Source organism: Schistocerca serialis, chromosome 6, assembly GCF_023864345.2.
Source record: "Schistocerca serialis cubense isolate TAMUIC-IGC-003099 chromosome 6, iqSchSeri2.2, whole genome shotgun sequence".
NCBI lineage: Eukaryota > Metazoa > Arthropoda > Insecta > Orthoptera > Acrididae > Schistocerca > Schistocerca serialis.
The window spans coordinates 334277556-334301173 of NC_064643.1; the positions used below are offsets into that span (position 1 = coordinate 334277556).

The 23618-nt window shown below is 43.0% G+C and overlaps 1 protein-coding gene across 4 annotated transcripts in view; it reads left to right on the top strand.

Moving 5' to 3' along the window:
• Positions 1–23618, top strand: part of LOC126484579 (semaphorin-1A) — an 893741-nt gene that overhangs the window by 763202 nt on the left and 106921 nt on the right. For all 4 annotated transcript variants that reach the window (XM_050108140.1, XM_050108141.1, XM_050108142.1 and 1 more), the window contains exon 5: positions 18301–18363. In XM_050108140.1, coding sequence (XP_049964097.1) covers positions 18301–18363 — 63 coding nt within the window. The remainder of the gene's footprint in view (positions 1–18300; positions 18364–23618) is intronic.

Below are 23618 nucleotides of genomic sequence, written 5' to 3' on the forward strand. Positions count from 1 at the left end.
AGATTTGTCCATGAAGACACTGTATCAAAGTGGTATTAGCAGTTATGGCGATTACTTTTGAAATAATAAGCAGCATGCTTACTTTTTACGTCTGTCTCGTTTTCATTTGACTGCCCCTTAGATAAGTCACTTATGCAAGGAGTTCTAACATTCATGTGAAACCTGGCCTGTGAGAGAAAGACGTGAAGAGGCCCTCAGAATATTCGAAAGGAAAACATTACATAAAACTTTTGGGCGCAGTGAAGGAGCCTGTCCGTAGAGAATGACGTATCCGAAAAACTTTAGAGCTATAATTAAACCTATTTAAGTATTATAATAATTAGCGACCTGCCCCGATTTCGCACGGGTAGCAAATAGAATCTTCAACCAGACGACTTCTGTGACGTAGTGGTAATAAATTATAAATCCATAAACCTTCCTCGTGTATCATTGTCCTCATTAGTTAAAACAGTATCCAAACCGTTGACAGGGAAGTGCGACTAGGGACTTTAATTAATAATGCGTGTGGAATTTATAAATAATTGAATTCGGCTTGCACAAGTGCGCAACACTGGCACTAAAGAAGGGGAAAATCTCAGAAAGTGAAGACATTGAAATGCCGAATGGACAAGCTATCAAGTGCCACCAGCCAGAAGTCCACCCAATACCTAGGTGTCAAGCGTAGGGACGTTAAAGTGTGCTCAGCATAGAGTACACCCAAAGAATCAGAAAAGTTTAGAAAATCAGACTGAATTATGGCAATACCGTCAAGGCAATCCCGCATCAGATAGACTACGGACATCGTGAACTGGACACAAGTACAGCTGGATAATATGGACAGGACAGCGAGAAAACTCATAAGAATAGACCATGCACTCCAAGCACGTAGTGACGTCGACAGCCTGTACTTGCCCAGAAGATAGGCTTAGAGAACTGTTGCAAATGAGACAGACAGTGGAAGAAGAGAAACGTACCTTGACAAACTACGTGAAAGACAGCCAAGAACTAGCTCTGACTGAAGTCAATAACAGAAAGTTTTTCAAAGTACAGCAAACCAAGAAACAATACTAGAAAATTGCACTTCATTACTGGGTGGATAGCCTGCACAATAAAGCACTTTGTGGGCAGTCTTTGGCGAAAATCTAAGGCAAAATAGATAAAGAAAAGACCTAGTATTTGCTGACCAACGGAAGCCTAAAGAAAGAGTCTGAAGGTCTGATTTTGTTGCACAGGAACAAATCGTCAAAGCCGGAATCGAGAAATCAGCAGGAGACCCAAAATACAGTGTCTGCAGAGAAACTGAGGAAATAATTGTATCACTGTTGTGGAGAAATACAAAGTGCGGATCATTGACATTGCTGTCCCAGGTGATAACAGAATCGGCGAGAAACAGCTTGAATAACTTGCCAGATACGAAACTTGAAAATCGACCTACAGCGATTCTGACGTAAACTATTGACAGTGGTCCCAGTGTTTTTGTCGGCACACTGGCAGCTATGAAAGACTTGAAAATCGTTCACAACGATAAAATATCATCCTGCAAACTACAAGAAGCCACTCAAGTCACTTTACTGGGATCTCCAAGAATTACCCGCCGAGATATCAAGCAGTCGTGAATGCTTGGGAAGTGTTAGACTAGTGATAAAATACAATTCCATCATAGTAGTCTTATTTGTTCAAATGTGTATGAATTCCTAAAGGACCAAACTGCTGAGGTCATGGGTCCCTAGACTTAAAGACTACTTAATCTAACTTATGCTAAGAACAAAACACACCACACACACACAAACATACACATACACACACCCATGACCGAGGGACGACTCGAACCTGCGGCGGGAGGGGCCGCGCAGTCTGTGACATGGCGCCTCAAACACCGCGGCCATTCCGCGCGACAGTCTTATTCACAATGTTTACTTTTATAATAATAATAATAATAATAATAATAATAATGGCGTTTTTGTCAACACTCACCCCTCTTAATGTTCGAAATTAATAGATTCCACTCTCTAAGGCGCCTCGTTAATTACACAAACGCCTTCCTGTTTTGTGTGCATATTCTCGTATGCTGGCGAATTATTTCCCTACACAATCATCATTCCATCGCGAATTAAATTCGGCGATTTGACATGCAAATACAAAAACAGAATCACTGAAATAGCTTCGACACTGCTCAACGCAACAGCCGTATTGTTTGTTTACGTTACAGCAGTGCCATCTAGCAACTAAAGCAGGAACCATGTGCACAAACAATGGATGATCTCATTGCGCTTCCACGCAATGTGCGCTCATCTAAATGTTCCTACTATCGAGTGGAATGAATTGAACTGAGGGTATGGAACGGACTGATAAGAAATGATAACAGTGCAGTCCGTTCAGAAATACTGAATCAAATACGTCTTAACAAATGAAAATTTGTACCAGACCAGAAGTGAGTAGCTGCATTTACTAATTGGTCCACTGCACTTCTCTGGACCGACTCAAAGTTCAGTTTCAGTTAGGTTTTCCTTCAGATTTTCAGAAAAACCACTCAGAGGTATCATAGACGCACGCAAGCTAGGTCATAGTTCGTGTGGGATGGGGGATAAAAACCTGAATACAGGGAAACGACGATATAAAGATACTGAACAGTGATTATTTCACGGTATCCACATTGGCATAATACATTTAGGTAAGGAATCTAGACATCATACTGATTTCATAATTGACGCAGTGTCTTAAGAGTCCGTGCTCTCAGTTATGGTAAATGAAAATAATCCATCTGCATGAGAATATCTTTTATTAACGACTATCGGTTTCGATCTGCCCTGCAGATAACCATCAGGTGTGGCGCCGCAAGGTGTAGTTTTGTCAACAGTGGTATGAATGACAACAGTTCAAGTTTTTTGTCCTTCATATCACTGTAGACTAATGATCTGAGGGGCAGATCGAAACTGGTATTCGTTAATAATAGAAACTGTGATCCAGAGGGTGTTTTCTCATTTATTATGATACCGGCTGTAGACGAGCAGCCCATGTCACGCACGCTGGCCTGGGCGCACCACGGGCTGGCGATCACAGTACAGCCTGCGGTGCCACAGACATCAGTCTGTTGGAACTATTGAAGTACGCCAGCTCACCAGCCCAAACCGCTTCACTGAGCGCTCTACTTGCGGTATTCACCATTCCAGTCCGTCTTCTGTACTGCGGCGCACATTCCATCTGTCTGTAAAAATTAACTGGTGATTTCTCAAACTGGGGAACAATCAAGAATGGGGCGCCGCAAGGTTCGGTCTTGGGTCCTCTGCTGTTCTTAATATATCATAATGACTTGACATTCTGTATTCACGAAGATGCAAAGCTGGTACTTTATAGCTATCACACCCAACAGACAAGAATTAACTGGTGAAATTATAAACGATGTTTTTCAGAAAATCATTAAGTGGTTCTCTGCAAATGGGCTCTCATTAAACTTTGACAAAACACAGTATATACAGTTCCACACAGTAAATGGAATGACACCATTAATAAATATAGACTTCGATCAGAAATCGGTAGCTAAGGTAGAATATTCAAAATTTCCAGCTGTGTGCATTGATGAGGGGTTGAACTGGAAAAAACACACTGAGGATCTGCTGAAACGTTTGAGTTCAGCTACTTATGCTGTTAGGGTCATTGCAAATTTTGGCGATATACATCTCAGTAAATTAGCTTACCACGCCTATTTTCATTCTCTGCTTTCGTATGGCATCATATTCTGGGGTAACTCATCATTGAGTAAAAGAGTGTTCATTGCACAAAAGCGTGTAATCAGAATAATTGCTGGAGCTCATCAAAGATCATCCTGCAGACACTTATTTAAAGAGCTAGAGATCTTCACTGTAGCCTCACATTATATATATTCACTTATGAAATTTGTTATTAGCAATCCGAACGAATTCAAAAGTAATAGCAGTGTACATGGCTAGAACACTAGGAGAAAGAATGATCTTCACTACTCAAGGTTAAATCTAACTTTGACTCAGAAGGGGGTAAATTAAGCTGCCACAAAAGTCTTTGGTCACTTTCGTAATAGCATCAAAAGTCTGACAGATAGCCATATAGCATTTGAAAGGAAATTAAAAGAATTTCTTAATGGCAACTCCTTCTACTCATTAGATGAATTTTTCAATATAGTAAGGGGGTAATTTCCGCAACCCCCACAAAGAAAAATATTAAAAATAATAAGTGACATGTAATATTTTGTGTAATGTAATATCTTGTATAGGCACTTTTTATTAACCTGACACGTTAATCTAATCATCTAATCTAAAGCCTGACAAGGGGAGGTTTTGACATGCAGGTTACCGATTGCGATCCAGATTTGCAAGGGCAATCTATATTGAAAATAAAGAGACAAGTGTTTCGGCCTTTTGCTAGACACTCCTTAGTCCATTGCTATACATCAAAAGATCATCTAAAATTAGTATAGTATAGTGTCCAAAGTTAATAATGCTCGAGTTATTAACGTTTTTATGTTTTCGTATTGTAACTCGAGGACCCGTCATTCTGCGTCTAGCAGAGTGACGTCGGTGGTCGTGCGGTCATGGCATTAGACTACCAAACTGCTTTCCCGTATTCCGTTCTTGGTCGTGTTTTTTTTTTTTCATTTGATATTTATTTCGGCGTATCTCATAATATTCTGAAACTTTTCTTTGCATTTTGTTAAAGTAAAACATCGGGAGATATTAACAAACAAATAAGTATGGTATGATGTATAGACAGTTATTTTCGTCGTGATACATAGTACAAAAATAGACCTAGAGTATATTATTGCGTAACCCTAACTCTTCGTCTAATGGTGTGTGTTGCAAAAGCTTGGTGGCAGACTTAGCTTAGAAGCAGTCCAAACGTAATGTTACAAACGCATGAATTTAGATATTGTCGGCCCTACTCTGCTTTGATGCCACATGATTTTGAAGTTGTGCAATAAAATTCGTTACCTGTCGGAAAAACTAAACTTACTCGGCTGACAAAGAGAGGTACATTTCGGTGGTATCACTTTCACGGTGCAGTTCGGCTGAGTGTAATCATCTAGGGAAGACCTCTCGTCGTCCGCCATGTATCAGGATCACTTATTGGATTATTAATCACACATCCCTATGTTTTATTTCAAAAAAGACAAACAAAGATATTTCGAATATCAGAATATTATCAGGTACACTGAAAAAAATATCGAATGGAAAATAAGCCACGACCGAGAATCGAACACGGACTAGTGGTTTGGCAGCCTAATGCCTCGAACGCTCGAACACAGATCTTACTCTACTAGTCGCTTAGAATGGCGGGTACCTTAAATACAACAGGGAACCACGAAACGTGAGCCCGCATCTCGTGGTCGTGCGGTAGCGTTCTCGCTTCCCACGCCCGGGTTCCCGGGTTCGATTCCCGGCGGGGTCAGGGATTTTCTCTGCCTCGTGATGGCTGGGTGTTGTGTGCTGTCCTTAGGTTAGTTAGGGTTAAGTAGTTCTAAGTTCTAGGGGACTTATGACCGCAGCAGTTGAGTCCCATAGTGCTCAGAGCCATTTGAACCATTTGAACCACGAAACGTGAATAACTCGAACATTATTAACCATGGACACCATATTAAATTAATTTAAAAAAAGGTTTTTTAGGGGATCTTCCGATGTATAGCATTGAAAATATGATTTCCCGTCATTAAATTAGACCTAAATTTTTTCAAAAACTATGGAGTATCTAGCAAAAAAAAAAAAAAATGGAAACACGTATCTGTTTATTTTAAATCGAGAACGTCCTAGCAAAACTTGATCATAATCGGTGACCCACACGTCAGACCCTCTCCTAAGAACAGGAGAGAATTGTCTATTGACAATATGTCCTAAGTGATTCCTACTATACGCCAGTTGATTATTACACTGTGGTGATTAGACATTCCACGCTACAAGAACACGACGCCTTAGCCGTCAATGTATGTTTGACTTGCGCTATTTCTAAATTAAGAGTCTATCAAAAGATATTCAGCAATTGTTATTGCCGTCGCACACACTATTCTCATTCCTTAACAGAATATATTCCCAACGAGTGTGGGACAGCTAATAGATTTCTGTGATTAAGGTATCTGGGATACTAAGACCGCGGAGCTTATGTGTTGGTGTAGGAATATGGATGTTATCAATAAAGTGGAGATATTGTGGAATACTTCCGTGAGGATGCTGCGTCGGCCTACTGCAGCCAAGATGTCAGTAGTTAATATTGAATCTGTTTCCCTTCTTTTTCTGAAGCCATCTTGGGTACCGGCAGTAAGTGTTTTCCAGATACTATTCCAGCTGTGATTTACTAATCTGTTCAGAGTTTCTCTGGAGCGTGGGATTTGTGCGGTTAGCCTATAAGACCGCCTCGACCAGACTTTTGGTGGGGGTCATTGCGTCCGCAGTATTTATTCAGCCTGTGGCTGTATCTCCGATGTTATGCACATATTTTGTGTCGCTAACTCTCGGAACTTTACGTCTGTGTCCATCACATTACCACTGCGTGCCATCAATGCACAGGACAACTTCCAGTGTTAATTTTGCATTGGTTCTAGGAGCACTTCGTGCTCGCATCGACGCAGTTTTACTTTAGGTATATTTCTCCTGTGAACGCAGGCAACATTTTCTTAATAATTATGTACATAACACAAAAGCCCAACAGTATTACTGCTTTCACTATTTCGTTGGCTGCTTGTGGTGGTGCAATGAGCAGTTTTCCTTAGCATGTTTGTGGAAATTATTTTCTCCAACATGCCCATGAACATCCAGCGAGATAGGGAGGGAAATAGAACTACAAGAAAAGTCAAACATCATTAACATTACCAGCAAGCGCCGAAAAGATATTTGTGGAGGACATTTTCTCTTTCACCAGTATACAATAATCTTCGTGTTCAGCTTTGTCACAGTTTCATTTAGCTGGTTCACTTACCCGGAGTAGAGGAGCCCAGCTTGCTCTCAAAGTGATCCGATTCCACAGATTATTTCAAAACTTGTCAGTCGTACATCAGTGCGAGAGATAGTGAGCAGATGAACATATCAACAGCTGTACATTAAATGTATTCGCAGTTGTGAACACGGACAACCATCACAATGGAATGACGACAGTGAAAATTTGTGCCGGACTGGGACTCTAACCCGAAATTCTCGCTTATCACCTTGCCATTAGGCTATCCGAGCACGCTTCACGTCTAGACCCAAACTTGCATATCCAAAGAAACATTGCGCCATACTTAAGAACAACGCAGGCACAGGAATATCGTACTTACCCCCCGGCACCGGACAAGCGTCTTTCAATTAATATGTCTCCCCTGTATGGGAATATACACTACTGGCCATTAAAATTGCTACACCACGAAGATGACGTGCTAAAGACGCGAAATTTAACCGACAGGAAGAACATGCTGTGATATACAAATGATTAGCTTTTCAGAGCATTCACACAAGGTTGGCGCCGGTGGCGACACCTACAACGTGCTGACATGAGGAAAGTTTCCAACCGATTTCTCATACACAAACAGCAGTTGACCGGCGTTGCCTTGTGAAACGTTGTTGTGATGCCTCGTGTAGGGAGGAGAAATGCGTACCATCACGTTTCCGACTTTGATAAAGGTCGGATTGTAGCCTATTGCGATTGCGGTTTATCGTATCGCGACATTGGTACTCGTGTTGGTCGAGATCCAATGACTGTTAGCAGGATATGGAATCGATTGGTTTAGGAGGGTATTACGGAACGCCATGCTGGATCCCAACGGCCTCGTATCACTAACAGTCGCGATGACAGGCATCTTATCCGCATGGCTGTAACGGATCGTGCTGCCACGTCTCGATCCCTGAGTCAACAGATGGGACGTTTGCAAGAACAGTTCGACAACGTTTGCAGCAGCATGGACTATCAGTACGGAGACCATGGCTGCGGTTACCCTTGACGCTGCATCAGTGACAGGAGTGCCTGCGATGGTGTACTCGACGACGAACCTGATTGCACGAATGGCAAAACGTTATTTTTTCGGATGAATCCAGGTTCTGTTTACAGCATCATGATGGTCGCTTCCGTGTTTGGCGACATTGCAGTGAACGCACATTGGAAGCGTGTATTCGTCATCGCCATACTGGCGTATCACCCGGCGTGATGGTATGGGGTGCCCCACTGGTTATACGTCTCGGTCACCTCTTGTTCCCATTGACGGCACTTTAAACAGTGGACGTTACATTTCAGATGTGTTGTGACTCGTGGCTCTACCCTTCATTCGATCCCTGCGAAACCCTACGTTTCAGCAGGATAATGCTCACCGCATGTTGCAGGTCCTGTACGGGCCTTTCTGGATACAGAAAATGTTCGACTGCTGCCCTGACCAGCACCTTCTCCAGATCTCTCACGAATTGAAAACGTCTGGTCAATGGTGGCCGAGCAACTGGCTCGTCACAATACGCCAGTCACTACTCTTGATGAACTGTGGTATCGTGTTGAAGCTGCATGGCCAGCTGTACCTGTACACGCCATCCAAGCTCTGTTTGACTCAATGCCCAGGCGTATCGAGGCCATTATTACGGCCAGAGGTGGTTGTTCTGAGTACTGTTTTCTTAGGATCTATGCACCCAAATTGCGTGAAAATGTAATCACATGTCAGTTGTAGTATAATATATTTGTCCAATGAACACTCGTTTATCATCTGCATTTCTTCTTGGAGTAGCAATTTTAATGGCCAGTAGTGTACACAATGCGTGTACGACTCAGCTTGTAGAAACATGGTTGACGACATATGGAAGTGTGGGTCTGGCTCGGATACCCTAATGGTAAGGCGCCCGCTCGTGATAAGCAGGAAATCCGAATTCTAGTCCCGGTCTGGCATATATTTTCATTGTCGTCATTCCATTATACAGCTGATGGTTGTCCATATTCGCAACTGCGGATACATTCGATCTATTTCATAACGACTGTAGTCGTTGCAGTGCCTGTTCCTTCAGATATGCATGCCTGCATCGTATTTCTGAATACAGGCGATGCACTATCGTATCGTATTAACAGCTGAGTTTATTCGGTAGTTTGAAGACACCGTCATTGGTGAAAGATCGTTTGGCCGTGTGAGATTGTGGTAGACTACTGGCGAGAGAAAATAGTCGGGTCGTTTCGGTCTGTTGTCATGCAGTCGTACGCTATTGTATGAAACTATTCCGTGTGTGAAAACTTGATGGGAATAAAGCTGTGAAAGTGAGCCATGAAATATGTTTGGATAACTCAGTCGGTGTAGTGTTTCCCTGCAGACCACAAAGGCCGAAGTTCCGAGTGCTAGTCAGTCTAGCGGCACAGTTAGCGAGTTTCGTTGAAACCGCTTCCAACCTGTTCTTCATAGTTAAACGTAATAAGAGTAAAGGAGAATATTATACAGATTTAAACTTTGCGCTTTAAGTCCGTCCGCCTCCATAGCCGAATGGTCAACTAAAAAACCATCCTTGCGGGCCCAGGTTAGAGTCCTGGTAATGCCAGAGACTTTTATTTGGTGGGAGGACTGGACTGGGATGCACTCAGCCTCGTGAGACCAACTAGGGAGCTATCTGATTGAGAGGTAGCGGTTCCATTGTAGGAACTTCCGGCAACGGCCGTGAATGCGGTGCACTGACTCCATGCCCCAGCATGGCGAGGGAGTGAGTATGAACGGCATTTGGTCTTCTTGGCCTGATCACGCGGTTTCCACTTTTTCGTTACTGTAAGTTCACTTGGCTAAAGTAATTTTATGGAGACAGTCTAGTTGGAATAATGCATTGTACCTTCGTATTTTTGTTTTCTTTTTTAATGAACTGCTATGTGTATATGTAAAAAGTACGAGAGCGTGCCGAAAAGTGTGTCTCCGAATTTTTTATGCGAAAACTCTTAAAGCTTTTTATATGAAACAAATCTTATTAACATTCTACGTCTTTATATTTCATGCATACAAATCTGTAGCCGTCTGCCGCTAGAGCGCTCCGAATCGTAGCATGCAGCACGGCGGTGTGTAATGTAACTCTGTCTGTGCGTGAGAAGCAGTGTGCTGTAATCGAGTTTCGTATTCGAAGAGTTTGTCCACACAGGGAGCACCCTCTGCTTCGACGTGAAAATGCTAGACCACACACGAGCGCTACATCTGCAACAATTCGACGCCTTGGTATCGATGTCATCGATCATCCGACACATAGTTCTAACTTGGTCACATTTGATATTTTTTTCTTCCAAAACTGAAAAATTATATTCCAGGACATCACTTTGATAGTGATCAACGGTGCAAGCAGAGATGAGGTGGTGGCTCCGTCATCAAAGTGAAACAGTCTACAGTGACGTTATCAACAAATAGGTCTGTCATTGGGAGAAATGTTTCGTTCGCCAGTGTGACTATGTTGATAAATAAACATGTAGATATGTGGAATGATGATTTAGAACGTTACTAAAGTTTATTTTATTTTTAAAGCTTTAGTGAGTTTAGTGCCGCGCGGGATTAGCCGAGCGGTCATAGGCGCTGCAGTCATGGACTGTGCGGCTGGTCCCGGTAGAGGTTCGAGTCCTCCCTCGGGCATGGGTGTGTGTGTGTTTGTCCTTGGATAATTTAGGTTAAGTAGTGTGTAAGCTTAGGGACTGATGACCTTATCATTTATTGTGTACAGCCTGCCACTCATGGTACTAAACGTATGTGTGTGAAATCTTATGAGACTTAACTGCTGAGTTTCAGGGTTGCGTATGACACTTTATTAACACAGTAGAGAATATAACGTAACTTAACGATAAATGCAACTGAAAAGGTTCCTCCTGATCTGGTATGAACGCGGTGTCAAGTCTATCGTGACCTGGCTCGTAATAATGTTATGACGGTGACTGCTAGTTACATCTACATCTACATGGATACTCTGCAAATCACATTCAAGTGCCTGGCAGAGGGTTCATCGAACCACCTTCACAATTCTCTGTTATTCCAATCTCGTATAGCGTGCGGAAAGAATGAATACCTATATCTCTCCGTACGAGCTCTGATTTCCCTTATTTTATCTTGGTTGTCGTTCCTCCCTAATAGGTCGGTCTCAAAATATTTTCGCATTCGGAGGAGAAAGTTGGTGACTGGAATTTCGTGAGAAGATTCCGTCGCAACGAAAAACGCCTTTCTTTTATTGATGTCCAGCCCAAATCCTGTACCATTTCTGTGACACTCTTTCCCATATTTCGCGATAATACAAAACGTGCTGCCTTTCATTGAACTTTTTCGATGTACTCCGTCAGTCCTATCTGGTAAGGATCCCACACCGCGCAACAGTGTTCTAAAAGAGGACGGACACGCGTAGTGTAGGCAGTCTCTTTAGTAGGTCTGTTACATTTTCTAAGTGTCCTGCCAATAAAACGCAGTCTTTCGTTAGCCTTCCCCACAACATTTTCTGTGTGTTCCTTCCAATTTAAGTTGTTCGTAATGGTAATACCTAGGTATTTAGTTGAATTTACGGCTTTTGGATTAAACTGATTTATCGTGTAACCGAAGTTTAACGAATTCCTTTTAGCTCTCATGTGGATGACCTCACTTTTCGTTATTTAGGGTCAACTGCCACTTTTCGCACCATTCAGTTATCTTTTCTAAATCGTTTTGCAGTTTGTTTGGTTTAATAGTCGATAAACGACAGCGTCATCTGCAAACAACATAAGGCGGCTGCTCGGATTGTCTCCCAAACCGTTTATATAGATAAGGAACAGCAAAGGGCCTATAAGACAACCTTGAGGAACGCCAGAAATCACTTCTGCTTTACTCAATGACTTTCCGTCAATTACTACGAACTGTGACCTCTCTAACAGGAAATCACAAATCCAGTCACATAACTGAGACGATATTCCATAAGCATGCAATTTCACTACGAGCCGCTTGTGTGGTATAGTGTCAAAAGCCTTCCGGAAATCCAGAAATACGGAATCGATCTGAAATCCCTTGTCAATTACAAGGTCACATAAAAGAATACCAGTTCCGGGGACACCAAATCTGGGGAAGGCAGCGTCCAAGGAGGCGAGGCACCAAGGGTGAAGACTGACGGATCGCTGTTGATGCAGTTGCGTATCTTCCATGGATGCACGGAGGAGACGAGCGTTGAAAGGGCGAAGCTCCGTAAGCGATGACCAGCGGATCGGCGTGGCACGGCCATTGTCAACTGCCAGTGATGGGCAGTGAGTCGGCGTTTGACCCGGAGCATGAACTGGTCTGCTTGCTGCCGGCTTCTGCTCCAGCGGCTTCTTTATAGGCAGCTGGGGGAATGTTACCGCGCTGCACTCGGCTTTCACGTGACGGCGGATGCAACGCAGTTCCGGCGATGGCAGCGCCGCAGTCGGCGATGCGCGCGCTGCTGGAGAGTGACGCTGGCGCTCCTGGTGCCGGTTGCCAGAGGCCGGCGTGCCAGCAGCCGTGTTGTAGTTCGTCGCAGTAATGTTTACATAACACGGGGCGTACTAGCGATGCTCGACGCGTGACGTGACACGGTTAGAGGAGCGCCTGCGGCATTGGAACAAACTATATTTGTGCCTGAGCAGATGTGGCTGGCCAATGGCCACATATTTTGTAGTTAGAATATATTGAGGTGACAAAAGCCATGGTACAGCGACATTAACGTGAAGGCAGTATCGCGTACACAAGGCATGAGAGGGCAGTGCAATGGCGGAGCTGTTATTTGTACCCAGCTGATTCATGTGAAACGGTGGGAATTAACAGACTCTGAACGCGAATTGGTAGCTGGAGCTAGACGCATGGGACATTCCATTTCGGAAATCGTTGGGGAATTGAATATTCCGAGATCCACAGCGTCAAAAGTGTGACGAAAGTACCAAATTTCAAGCATTGCCTCCCATCAGACACCACAGTGGCCGACTAAGAGCAGCGGCGTTTGCTTAGAGTTGTCAGTGCTAACAAACCAACAACGCTTGTGAAATAACTGAAGAAATTAATCTGGGACGTACGACAAACGTATCCGTTAGGACAGCGCGGCAAAATTTGGCGTTTTGGGCAATGGCAGCAGACAGACGACGCGAATGCTTTGTTAATAGCACGAGACCCACCTGCAACGCTTTTCCTGGGCTCGTGGCCGTGTCGGTTGGATCCTAGAGGACTGCCGGCCGCGCTGGCCGAGCGGTTCTAGGCGCTTCAGTCCGGAACCGCGCGACTGCTACGGTCGCAGGTTCGAATCCTGCCTCGGGCATGGATGTGTGTGATGTCCTTAGGTTAGTTAGGTTTAAGTAGCTCTAAGTCCTAGGGGACTGATGACTTCAGATGTTAAGTCCCATAGTGCTCAGAGCCATTTGAACCATTTTTGAACATAGACGACTGGTATACCGTGGGCAGGTCAGATGAATCCCGATTTCATTTGGTAAGATCTGATGCTACGGTTCGAGTTTGGCGCAGACCCCACGAAGCCAAAGACTGAGGGCAACGTGCAAACTGGTATGGCTTCATAACTGTGAGGGTTGAGTTTATAGTGAATGGACTGGGTCCTCTGGTCCAAATGAACCGATCATTAATATAAACGGTTATGTACGACTGCTTGGAAACTATTTGCAGCCATTTGTGGACTTCATATTCCCACACAACAATTCCATGTACCGGGCTACAGTTGTTCGGGATTGTTTTGAAGAACATTCTGGACAGTTCTAGCGGGTGATTTGGTCACCCAGGTCGTCCGACACAAATCTCATCTAATATTAATGGGACATAATCGAGAGATGAGTTCGTGGACAACGTCCTGTACTGGCAACGCTTCCGCTATTACGGATGGCTATGAGGTATCGTGGTTCAGCATTTCTGCAGGGGACATCCATCGACTTGTCGAGTCCATGACATGCCGAGTAGCTGTTCTACGCCGGGCAAAAGAAGATCCTACACGAAGTTAGGAAGTGTGCCATGACTTTCGTCTCCTCAGAGTAGACTTAGCATAACGAAATCTCTTTAGTACGAGGAGACTTCAATAGATAAGCTACACATTTTGGTGGCAGGCAAAGTAACTTTCATTGAATGCTGCACTACGTTTCAAAGTGACACAGATGCATGACACTATTTTTCAACATAGTCACCAAACATCTGTAAACAACGGTCGGATCGTTCTACAAATGTTGTTTAGTTCCTCGACGACAGCAGTCCGCTTCTTGCTCACGGAGACATTCGGGAATCAGTTTTCAACTTGCCGAAAAGACGGAAATGGGATGGTGTCTGTGCATCATTGGCCAAATTGTTGGCACCGTTTCACTATGGCAGGACGCGACATCGTTTTTAGTCATATACTGTCAGAGTTTCACGCTCAGTTTGTGTGCAATTCACACGTTTTGCACACAAGAATCGTACTGTCCTCCGTATTTCAACTTAAGAGTGCGTTTCTAGTTGCCATTTCACTCTCACACTGTGATGGCGCCTGTCATTCGTACTGTAGCAGAAATGTGTCTGCAGGAAATCCGGAAACGTTCTGCTGTCAATGGACCACACTTTTCGCTTAGTGGTGTTAGCGTGAGACGACTTCCTGAAGTTCCTGCGTGTGTTATTGTATCAACAAACCTAACTTTATTATTTCGTTTTACTTTAATTCTGTACAGTTATAACTATTGCTGGCCGTGGGGTCAATGTTACCGAAAACCGAAGTAAATAAAATTAAAATTAAAATTATATATATATATATATATATATATATATATATATATTAAAAATGTGCGCGCAGTACCAGATTGGGCAATAATATTTTTGTGAAAACGTTGGGATAAATTTATAATAAGTGTTTCTTATTATTGTGTAATTTAAGTATCAGTATCTTTAGTACAGTCGTTACACAAAGTAGTGCGGTGGTTACAGAACAGATAAATCTCAAGTTAATCCTGTCGTTGGCCGCTATTTACGCGGTGTGCCAGCTACGTAATCGCGAAATACCGTTTTTATCATTTGCTTTTCGAAGCTACTGTACCGCTCGCATTCGCGTGGCGCTGGACGTTTTAGACTTTTCGGATTCCTTCCGAAGCGAGCTTTCCTCTGAACTGCGTTTTCTGTAATTCCGAACATATTTACCAGTTATACGACACCTTTCATTACTCTGTAATTTTCAGTTTAATACCTATTTACTCTTGAATTTGTGTTGTCTGCCTTTAGGTCCCATTAAAACTCCGCATACTCATTACAATGACCCCAGAAGCAATGTTCTAGCTAAAAGCATTTCCACGCTACGCCAATTTATAACTTTACGCAAATGTAATTTGTAACAATCACGTACATGCGCCTTCATTGGTACGATGACTTCATCAATATTACGCGAGATACCTGTGCAGAAATGATCTATCCGTAGTGGGCTCAACCACTGTTTGCGCGTTGTCCGAATTTTACGGACTATAAAAAATGTTCAAACGTGTGTGAAACCCTATGGAACTTAACTGCTAAGGTCATCAGTCCCTAAGCTTACACACTACTTAACCTAAATTATCCTAAGGACAATCACACACATGCCCGAGGGAGGACTCGAACCTCCGCCGGGACCAGCCGCACAGTCCGTGACTGCAGCGCCTGAGACCGCTCGGCTAATCCCGCGCGGCTGCGGAGTATAAGACACACTTTTTTTCTTCTGAAAATAACCTCGAAACTTCAGATCGCCTTATACTCGAAATTAATATAAAAATATCCAGTGTTTGATTTAAAATTCCCGCTAGTCTTAAAAATGGCCATATATTCGATACCTCGGGAAACCTAATCCTACTGTATATGCAAACATTGAATTTAACTGGCAGCAGCAGTGCACCGATGCGACGAACATGAGTTGCGGAGATTCACAAGCACGGTAACACTGCCTCCCTCCTGCCCCGCCACCACACACCCAGAACACTGTCTAGTCTATGATGCTACATTGCAGTCAACATTGCCAGTGAACATGAATTGAAAGTGATTTGTGTTATCCGTAACAGTACAATTTTTTTGTTAGTAGCTATTTTCGTAATGGAAAAAATAAGATATTCGTATGACGCGGGCTATAAATGGAAAGTAATAGCATATGAGCGGCATTCTGGCCCTCCACTAACAGAAAAAACCATTCGCGATTGATGGGCTAGTAAAGAACTTTTTAAAAAGAGGAAGACTAAATGCGCGAACATGCAAATAGATGTCTGAATGCAAACTGACCAAAACTAAAAGATTTATTGAAATAGATTCTAGGACACCATCAAAATGGCATTGGAATTAATGATTCAAATACACGCTCGTAAGCTAGCGCTACAGTAGAACTTAAGACTTCAATGGCGTCTTGTCACGGTCCGCGCGGCTCCCTTCGTCGGAGCTTCGAGTCTTCCCTCGGGCATGTGTGTGTGTGTGTGTGTGTGTGTGTTTGTGTGTGTGTGTGTGTGTGTGTGTGTGTGTTTGTTGTCCTTAGCGTAAGTTACTTTAAGTTAGATTAAGTCGTGCATAAGCTTAGGGACCGATGACCTCAGCAGTTTGGTCCCATAAGACCTAACCACAAATTTCCAAATTTTTTTCGAGGGTGGAGTTGGTTGGTGTTACAGGTTTATGAAGGCCCCTGTACTTAGCATGAGGACCAAAACCAATATATCTCAGAAAATGCCAGAAGACTATGAAGAGAAAATGTCTTTCCATATCTTTATTATTCAACACTGAAAGAAAACCAGTTTGGAACTAAGCCGAATAATAAGGGTGGACGAAACTCCTCTGACATTTGATGTGCTGAGTAACAGAACTGTTGCCATGAAAAGTGGTAAAACAGTAACTGCGAAAACAAATGGCCAGAAAAAGATGCACTACACCGTTGTCCTTTCACGTCGTGCTGATGGTGCTAAACTTAATCCAGTGATCAAGCGCAAAACAATGCCAGTACCTTCTGAAATACTGCCAGGTGTTGTTGTTCATGTACATGACAAGTGTTGGACGGACGAAGCTGGAAAGAAAACTATGGATTAACAGAATGTGGGAGAGAAGGAAAGGTGTTTCATTGAAGAAGAGTTATCTTCTTGTGCTAGATCGGTTTAGCAGTCATTTGGAAAATTCTGTGAAAGTGAAATTGAGACAGGGAAATACAGAGCTTGCTGTTATTCTGGGTGGACTTACCTCACAATTGCAACCTTTTGATGTCTCAATAAATAAACAATTTAAATTTTATCTGTTGGAGGAATGGAATAAATGGATGATGGATGAAACCCAACATGAATTCACGCCGACAGGAGCTTTAAAACAACCTTTAATCAAACAAATGTATCAGTGGACAAAACAGTCGTGGTCTAGAGTGATAGAAGGTATTATTGTTAAACCTTTCAATAATTGCGACATAAGTAACGCTCTCGATGACAGTGAAGACCGTCTTATAAATGAAGAGGACAACAGTAACGATGTAGAGGAGGAGGGAGAAGAAGAAAAAGACAGTTCAGCTCACGATTTTCAGGGAGTTTAAAGGTCAGCGGTTTTATAAACTAAGAATTTCTTTAGTCTGACTTTGCAATCTAATAATAAAAATGTAATAATAAAAATGGTCAAAATGTTATTTTTTTTAAATTGCTTAAAAATTCTGCAGCGTTGTTTTAGCGATTCAGATCTGACGGTTTTTTGTCACGCAAGAAATTTCGACCAACGAAAGTATAAATGTTTTCACGCTAAAACAGAGTAGGAGAGATACAGAACATGGGAGAGGTGATGTTGCAGGCTGGCCCAGCGAGTAAACAACTTTGCCTGCCAAGGGCGTCAACTAGGCCGCGTTTTTCCCGGCGGCGCGCTGTTGGCTGCGAAATCCCACGAGACAGCGAGGCGTGCCCGTGTTACTGCACGGCCTGCAACCCGCACGAACTCCACCCGTCGACACGAAAATTTGGTGCAGTTGGTTTGTTGCAAGGCATCATAGACCTCAGCTGTCCATCCCCTGGTAGCTCAGTGGTCAGCGCGACGGAATGTCGTACCTAACGGATGCCGGCAGGTAGCTCAGCGTGTTTGGTCAGAAGGCCGCTTACCCTCTGTAATAAAAAAAAATGAGTAAAGGAATCAACGATCAACTTGAACGGATGTCTTGTGAAGTCCGCCCAGACCAAACGCAACGAACAATACCGAACAAAATGAAAAAAAAAGGCCCGGGTTCGTTTCCCGGCTGGGTCGGAGATTTTCTCCGCTCAGGGACTGGGTGTTGTGTTGTCCTTATAATCATAATTTCATCGCCATCGACACGCAAGTTCACTCGAAAGACTTGCACCAGGCGAACAGTCTAGCCGACGGGTGGCCCTGGCCACACGGCATTTCCATTTTTACAGGCCTCAACTGCGTGGTTTTTCTAATGATCTTGCCACCACTAACAAAAGCTTCTCCTTCTGTTTCAGCGTCTGACGTGGTACTCGCCGGACGAGGACGTCAAGATGTGTATTGTCAAGGGCAAGGACGAGGTGAGTGACAACCAACTGTAGTGTAGTGTAGTGTAGTGCACAGCAATGCATGTGAAACGCTCTCCATGGTCTCCCGGTGCCCAGACGTCTGCATTCTAGACAGCTGTCTCTCTCCCCCTGTCCCTTCGATGCCTTTTTAGGAAATAGCCATGTATTTCTCTCTCTCTCCCCCCCCCCCCCCTCCTACTCTGTTGTCTGGAGACTTTAAAATTATTCTTACAAAGTGCTGAAAGATTACATCGAGAGAGTGGAAAGTTCAGAACTGAGAAAGGATTTAGGCAAGTTGACTCTATGAAAAGGTGTGTCAGAGGCTATTACCAGTCACAGAATTTGTTGATTCACTTAGTGAAGCAGCATGTTTCGAGGTGTAAATTTGATCTTCAGGCAACAATGTCAGAATAAAAACATTTAACAAAAGCACACATAGATATTAAACTTGCTCTGTACACTCTTGCTATGTGCTGTGTTGCCACTCTGTGGATAAAGAGGACAACGTAATTTGAAGAAATATTCACTTCGTATGTCGGTCTGCTGTTCACATAAAAAATACATCCGTTTTGTATTAACAAAGTGAGTGATTATTTAAATATTTTTAATGAACAGTAAACCAACGTAAGAACTGCATATTCCATCACATTACGTTATTCTTATCTTTCTTCACAGACTGACCACAGAACATGCCAAGACTGTACAGAACAACTTTAGTACCTATGTGTACTTTTGTTAAATGTTTTTGTATTACCGGTGTAGCCTGAAGCTGAGAATTTTACCTCGAAACTTGTTGCTTCATTAAGTAATTTGTCAACGAGTTTTGAGACTGACAGCGGTCTCTGAAAAACCTTTCCCTATTTTTGGAACAGTTACAGTCGGTTAGCAGTCAATGTGGCTTTAAAGGGTGATTCAGTGTCACCAAATCTATTTTATGCAGCCACGGAAGATGTCTTCGGATCATCAAGTTAACTTTAGACTTCCAGATGTCACTGTCTTATCCAGAATAATTTCAACAAACACTGGAGAAAATTAAAAGAGCAAGTATGACTGTAGGCCTGGAGATTAATAATGAATACGCCTTCTCTCCACCGCTGTATTTGATTGCCTCGCAACAGTAACCACTCGATGATAAAAAATTTTATTTGTGTACTTGTTTCGGACATAGCCCTCATCACAGGGTATCTGCCAAAAAGATCATAATTGTCATCGAAGTGCAACCAGAACGTTTATTAAATTATGTTTTTAGCACATGTTCTGATGATGGGCTGTGCCCAAAATGCGAAAAAAAACAAAACAATTGACGACATACGAGCTTTGATATTAGAAACGAAATAAAGCTGTGAAGAATAGGCGTTATCAATATTCACGCAATAGTTGCAGGTCTTGTGCGCGACTGCGACTTTGTCTCAACCAGTGAGTACGATACTCCATCAACACAGTAATTTTTGCTTTCAAACAATCAGTTGTTATGGAAGACAATAGCTGATCTATGATTGACGTACGCGAGAAATGAGGTGAGTGAGCCCTACCGAAGTACATCGGTTTCTTTTACCCGTCCGACGATCTGTGCAGATGAGCTGGTAGGCAGACAGAACTTGTGGTCAGATTGGTTGGTTGTTTTGGGGGAGGAGACCAGACAGCGAGGTCATCGGTCTCAACGGATTAGGGAAGGACGGGGAAGGAAGTCGGCCGTGCCCTTTGATAGGAACCATCCCGGCATTTGTCTGGAGCGATTTAGGGAAATCATGGAAAACCTAAATCAGGATGGCCGGACGCGGGATTGAACCGTCGTCCTCCCGAATGCGGTCGAGTGTGTAACCACTGCGCCACCTCGCTCGGTTTGTGGTTTTGTGGTCAGACAAGCGGAAGATTACTTACAGTACTACCAAAATAATGCACAGTCAGTATGTCTGTAGCAAGGTAGTAAAACTGAACGATGAAATTATAGAAATATTTGACGAATTTTTATACCTCAGACAATTCAAAAATGGAAATAGAAAATGTTCTGAGCGCAGGTTTTTTTCCCATAAAAAGTTGTCAGTGCTGTTGTGCTCTCGGTACTCTGTTGCATGTCGCTAAACTTGATCCAGCTTGCAGACCATGGAGAAAGTGTTTCAAAAATCCGTCAATAGATCTCCATCTACTGACGGATGTTTTTCTCTCTGGAATACGATAATTTGGAACATACGAGAAACAGTTTTTGTTGACTTGTGTTCTACTAGTTAAAAACCTAGTGTTGTATTTTTGTACGTGTACTATCGAAAATAAAAGGTAGTGCCTCAGTGTTAGTGTCACGAGGAACAAAAACTACTTCCCCACTATTATTTCGGAAACAGGTTTTTGAGACAATGGCTGTGTACAAAATACAATTTGGTTCTTGCAAAGAAGGAAACAGCAACCAGCGGATGTCAATAGTGGTGGTTATCTACACCAGTGGCGCCGCAACTGGTTTCGAACAGACTGACTGTTCACGTTTATATTAATTTTATTGTTGTTTACATTAGTTGTCGAAAAAAAGGCAAACAACTAATGTAGACAACAAATGTAATTTAAACGTGAACAGTCGTCCGAAGATTAACCTGTCCGTTCGAAATCGGTAGCGGCGCTATTTGTTTTCTTCCTTGCAAGAATCAACTTGTAAAAACTTTCTTTTTGGCATTTAGAACCAGTCAGTTTTCTGGTGCGGCACTCAGAACATTCTTAATGAAGTATTTATTTCCAAACGTGTCTTTCTTTTTGCGGTGATGCGTTGAGCAATGTAACTCTGTGGTATCAAAACACCTTCTCAATTTTTTGGATGCAAATAAGTTACGTACAAAAAGAGACTGTTTTTTGATTCTCCTTACAGATGAGAGATTTGGCACTTAGAATGTTTGACATTTACACTCATCATGTATACGAGATAGAGAGAGAGAGAGAGAGAGAGAGAGAGAGAGAGAGAGAGGCAGGCTTATTCAGCAGCAGGTAGAACTGACGCCTTATCTCCCCCTATTAAATTTTTCCGTGCACAGTACTATTGTTTGCGTGGTTCTACCAGCGTGAAATTGCGTTTACACAGGTGGGCCGTGTCTTTTATGTTTACCTGCTTCCCCAGCAAGCGCTCAGTAGAGTGCCTTCCCTTTGTTCAGAGGCAAAAGCACACACGTTCAGCAAAACGGTTTGCGACGCCTATGTGTTTAGTGCACAGGTTTTGTAGAGGTTCTCTCTCTCTCTCTCTCTCTCTGCTTTGGAATTCGCAGAGACCGAAAAAAGAAGCATTTATGAAAGTACCTGGAAACAATCGCACAGATACTGGGTACACCTTCTTCCCTTTGGAATTCTGCCTCACTTGATGTGTTTCAGCTTTGAAGCAAATACGTTTCAAGGCAGGCGGGGAAGAAATTTCCGCATGTCGAGTCTAGGTGTTAATTCCTTACTCTGACGGAATATTTTTCAGTGTAGGTTTTATCCAACGACCAGGATGCTCTAGTCTGGTCAGCATATACAGCCCATCCACGTCATGCAGATGAACACTTGGTGCTTCACAACAGGAAGGCAATTCCACAAGATCCCTGAACAGGCCAGGAGTTTGTTTTGTTTCCATCCCTCGGTGATTCTGCTACTGGTAAAAGACAATTTTTTTCACAACTGTGCCGGAAATCGTTATGCGTAGATTGGGGAAACAGAAAGTGAAGATATAGTTAAATTTTTTATCGGCAGAATGCTGTTCCGTAGATAGTTTCTGACCTATTAAATTTCTCGTCTTGGTGGTGTTCTCGCTGTGGTCTTCAGTACGAATACTCGTTTGATGCAGCTCTCCTCTCTAGTACATTCTGTGCTTATGCAACCTTCATAACTGCTGTAGCCTACGTCCATTTCAGCCTACTGCCATCAATCAAGCCTCGGTCCCCGTCTATAATTTTAACCCTCCACATTCCCTTCCATTACCAAATTGATTCCATGATGCCTTAGTATGTGGCCTTATCAGACTCCTTCTTTTACTCGACATGTGTCATAAATTTCTTTGTTCCCCTATTCGATTCAATACGTTACCATTAGCTAATCGATCCACCCACCTAATCTTCACCATTTTTCTGTAGCATCGCATTTCAAAAACTTCTGTTCTTTTATTGTCTGAACTAACTGTTTATCGTCCACGCCTCAGTTCAGGACAAGTCCACGCTACTTCTAAATACCTTCAGAAAAGACTTTCTATCGTTAAAATTTCTCTCTCTCTCTCTCTCTCTCTCTCTCTCTCTCTCTCTCTCTCTCTTTCTCTTTCTCTGTACACTTTTCTTGCTATTGCCAGTCTGCATTGCCGGCCGCGGTGGTCTAGCGGTTCTAGGCGCTCAGTCCGGAACCGCGCGACTGCTACGGTCTCAGGTTCGAATCCTGCCTCGGGCATGGATGTGTGTGATGTCCTTAGGTTAGTTAGGTTTAAGCAGTTCTATGTTCTAGGGGACTGATGACCACAGATGTTAAGTCCCATAGTGCTCAGTGCCATTTGAACCATTTTGAATAACATTGGGGATGGGCTGCAAACCCATCTCATTCCATCCTCAACCACTGCTACCCTTTTATGTCCGATTCTTATAACTGTTCTCGTAGTACGTCAACAAACAAAAATTTACTTTTTCAGACTTTGACTACCTCGCCTCGACACTGATATTCAGAATAAGCATTTGTGTCGCGGGGCGGGAGCGGCTCTGTTGAAACGGAATTCTGGCGGAAGCAGTGCAGACGTCTGAGGTTTCCGGAAGTCACGTTAAGTAAAGTTTGAGATGGTGCCTTAAACAAGACGACAGGATAATCCCTTTCCAGCCAAAGTGAGCAGTTCGCTCCTCCGCAACAGAGGATTAAATGTCAACTAAGTAGCTCATTTAGGCAGCGCACAGCGCAGTCAAACTGTTTGATGAGTTTAGTGACTCGTAAGCTCCTATTAGTCTCAACAGTTAAACATTCTGGTTGAATTAAGGAAATAAATGTTAACATTTGATTTTGTGAAAAAAGGTGATACATTTTTTTAAAAGGTATGCCGTTCTTCAGACTATCAAGGATAAAGTTGTTGGATTCATTTCCTGTCCCTGAGTCTGTTATGAAAAGAAATTTTTCCATAGACTGCGTAAGTAGACAAGGTACTCTGATCAGTTCTGTCCAGTAACTTGGCGCAGATCTATCAATGGCTGTAGTATGGAGGCACAGTATACGTACAGGATATGTTAAAAAAAAAGGAATGACTCATTCATAAGGAAGGACGACGGCTCGTCCGTAGTATTGGGAAAAAC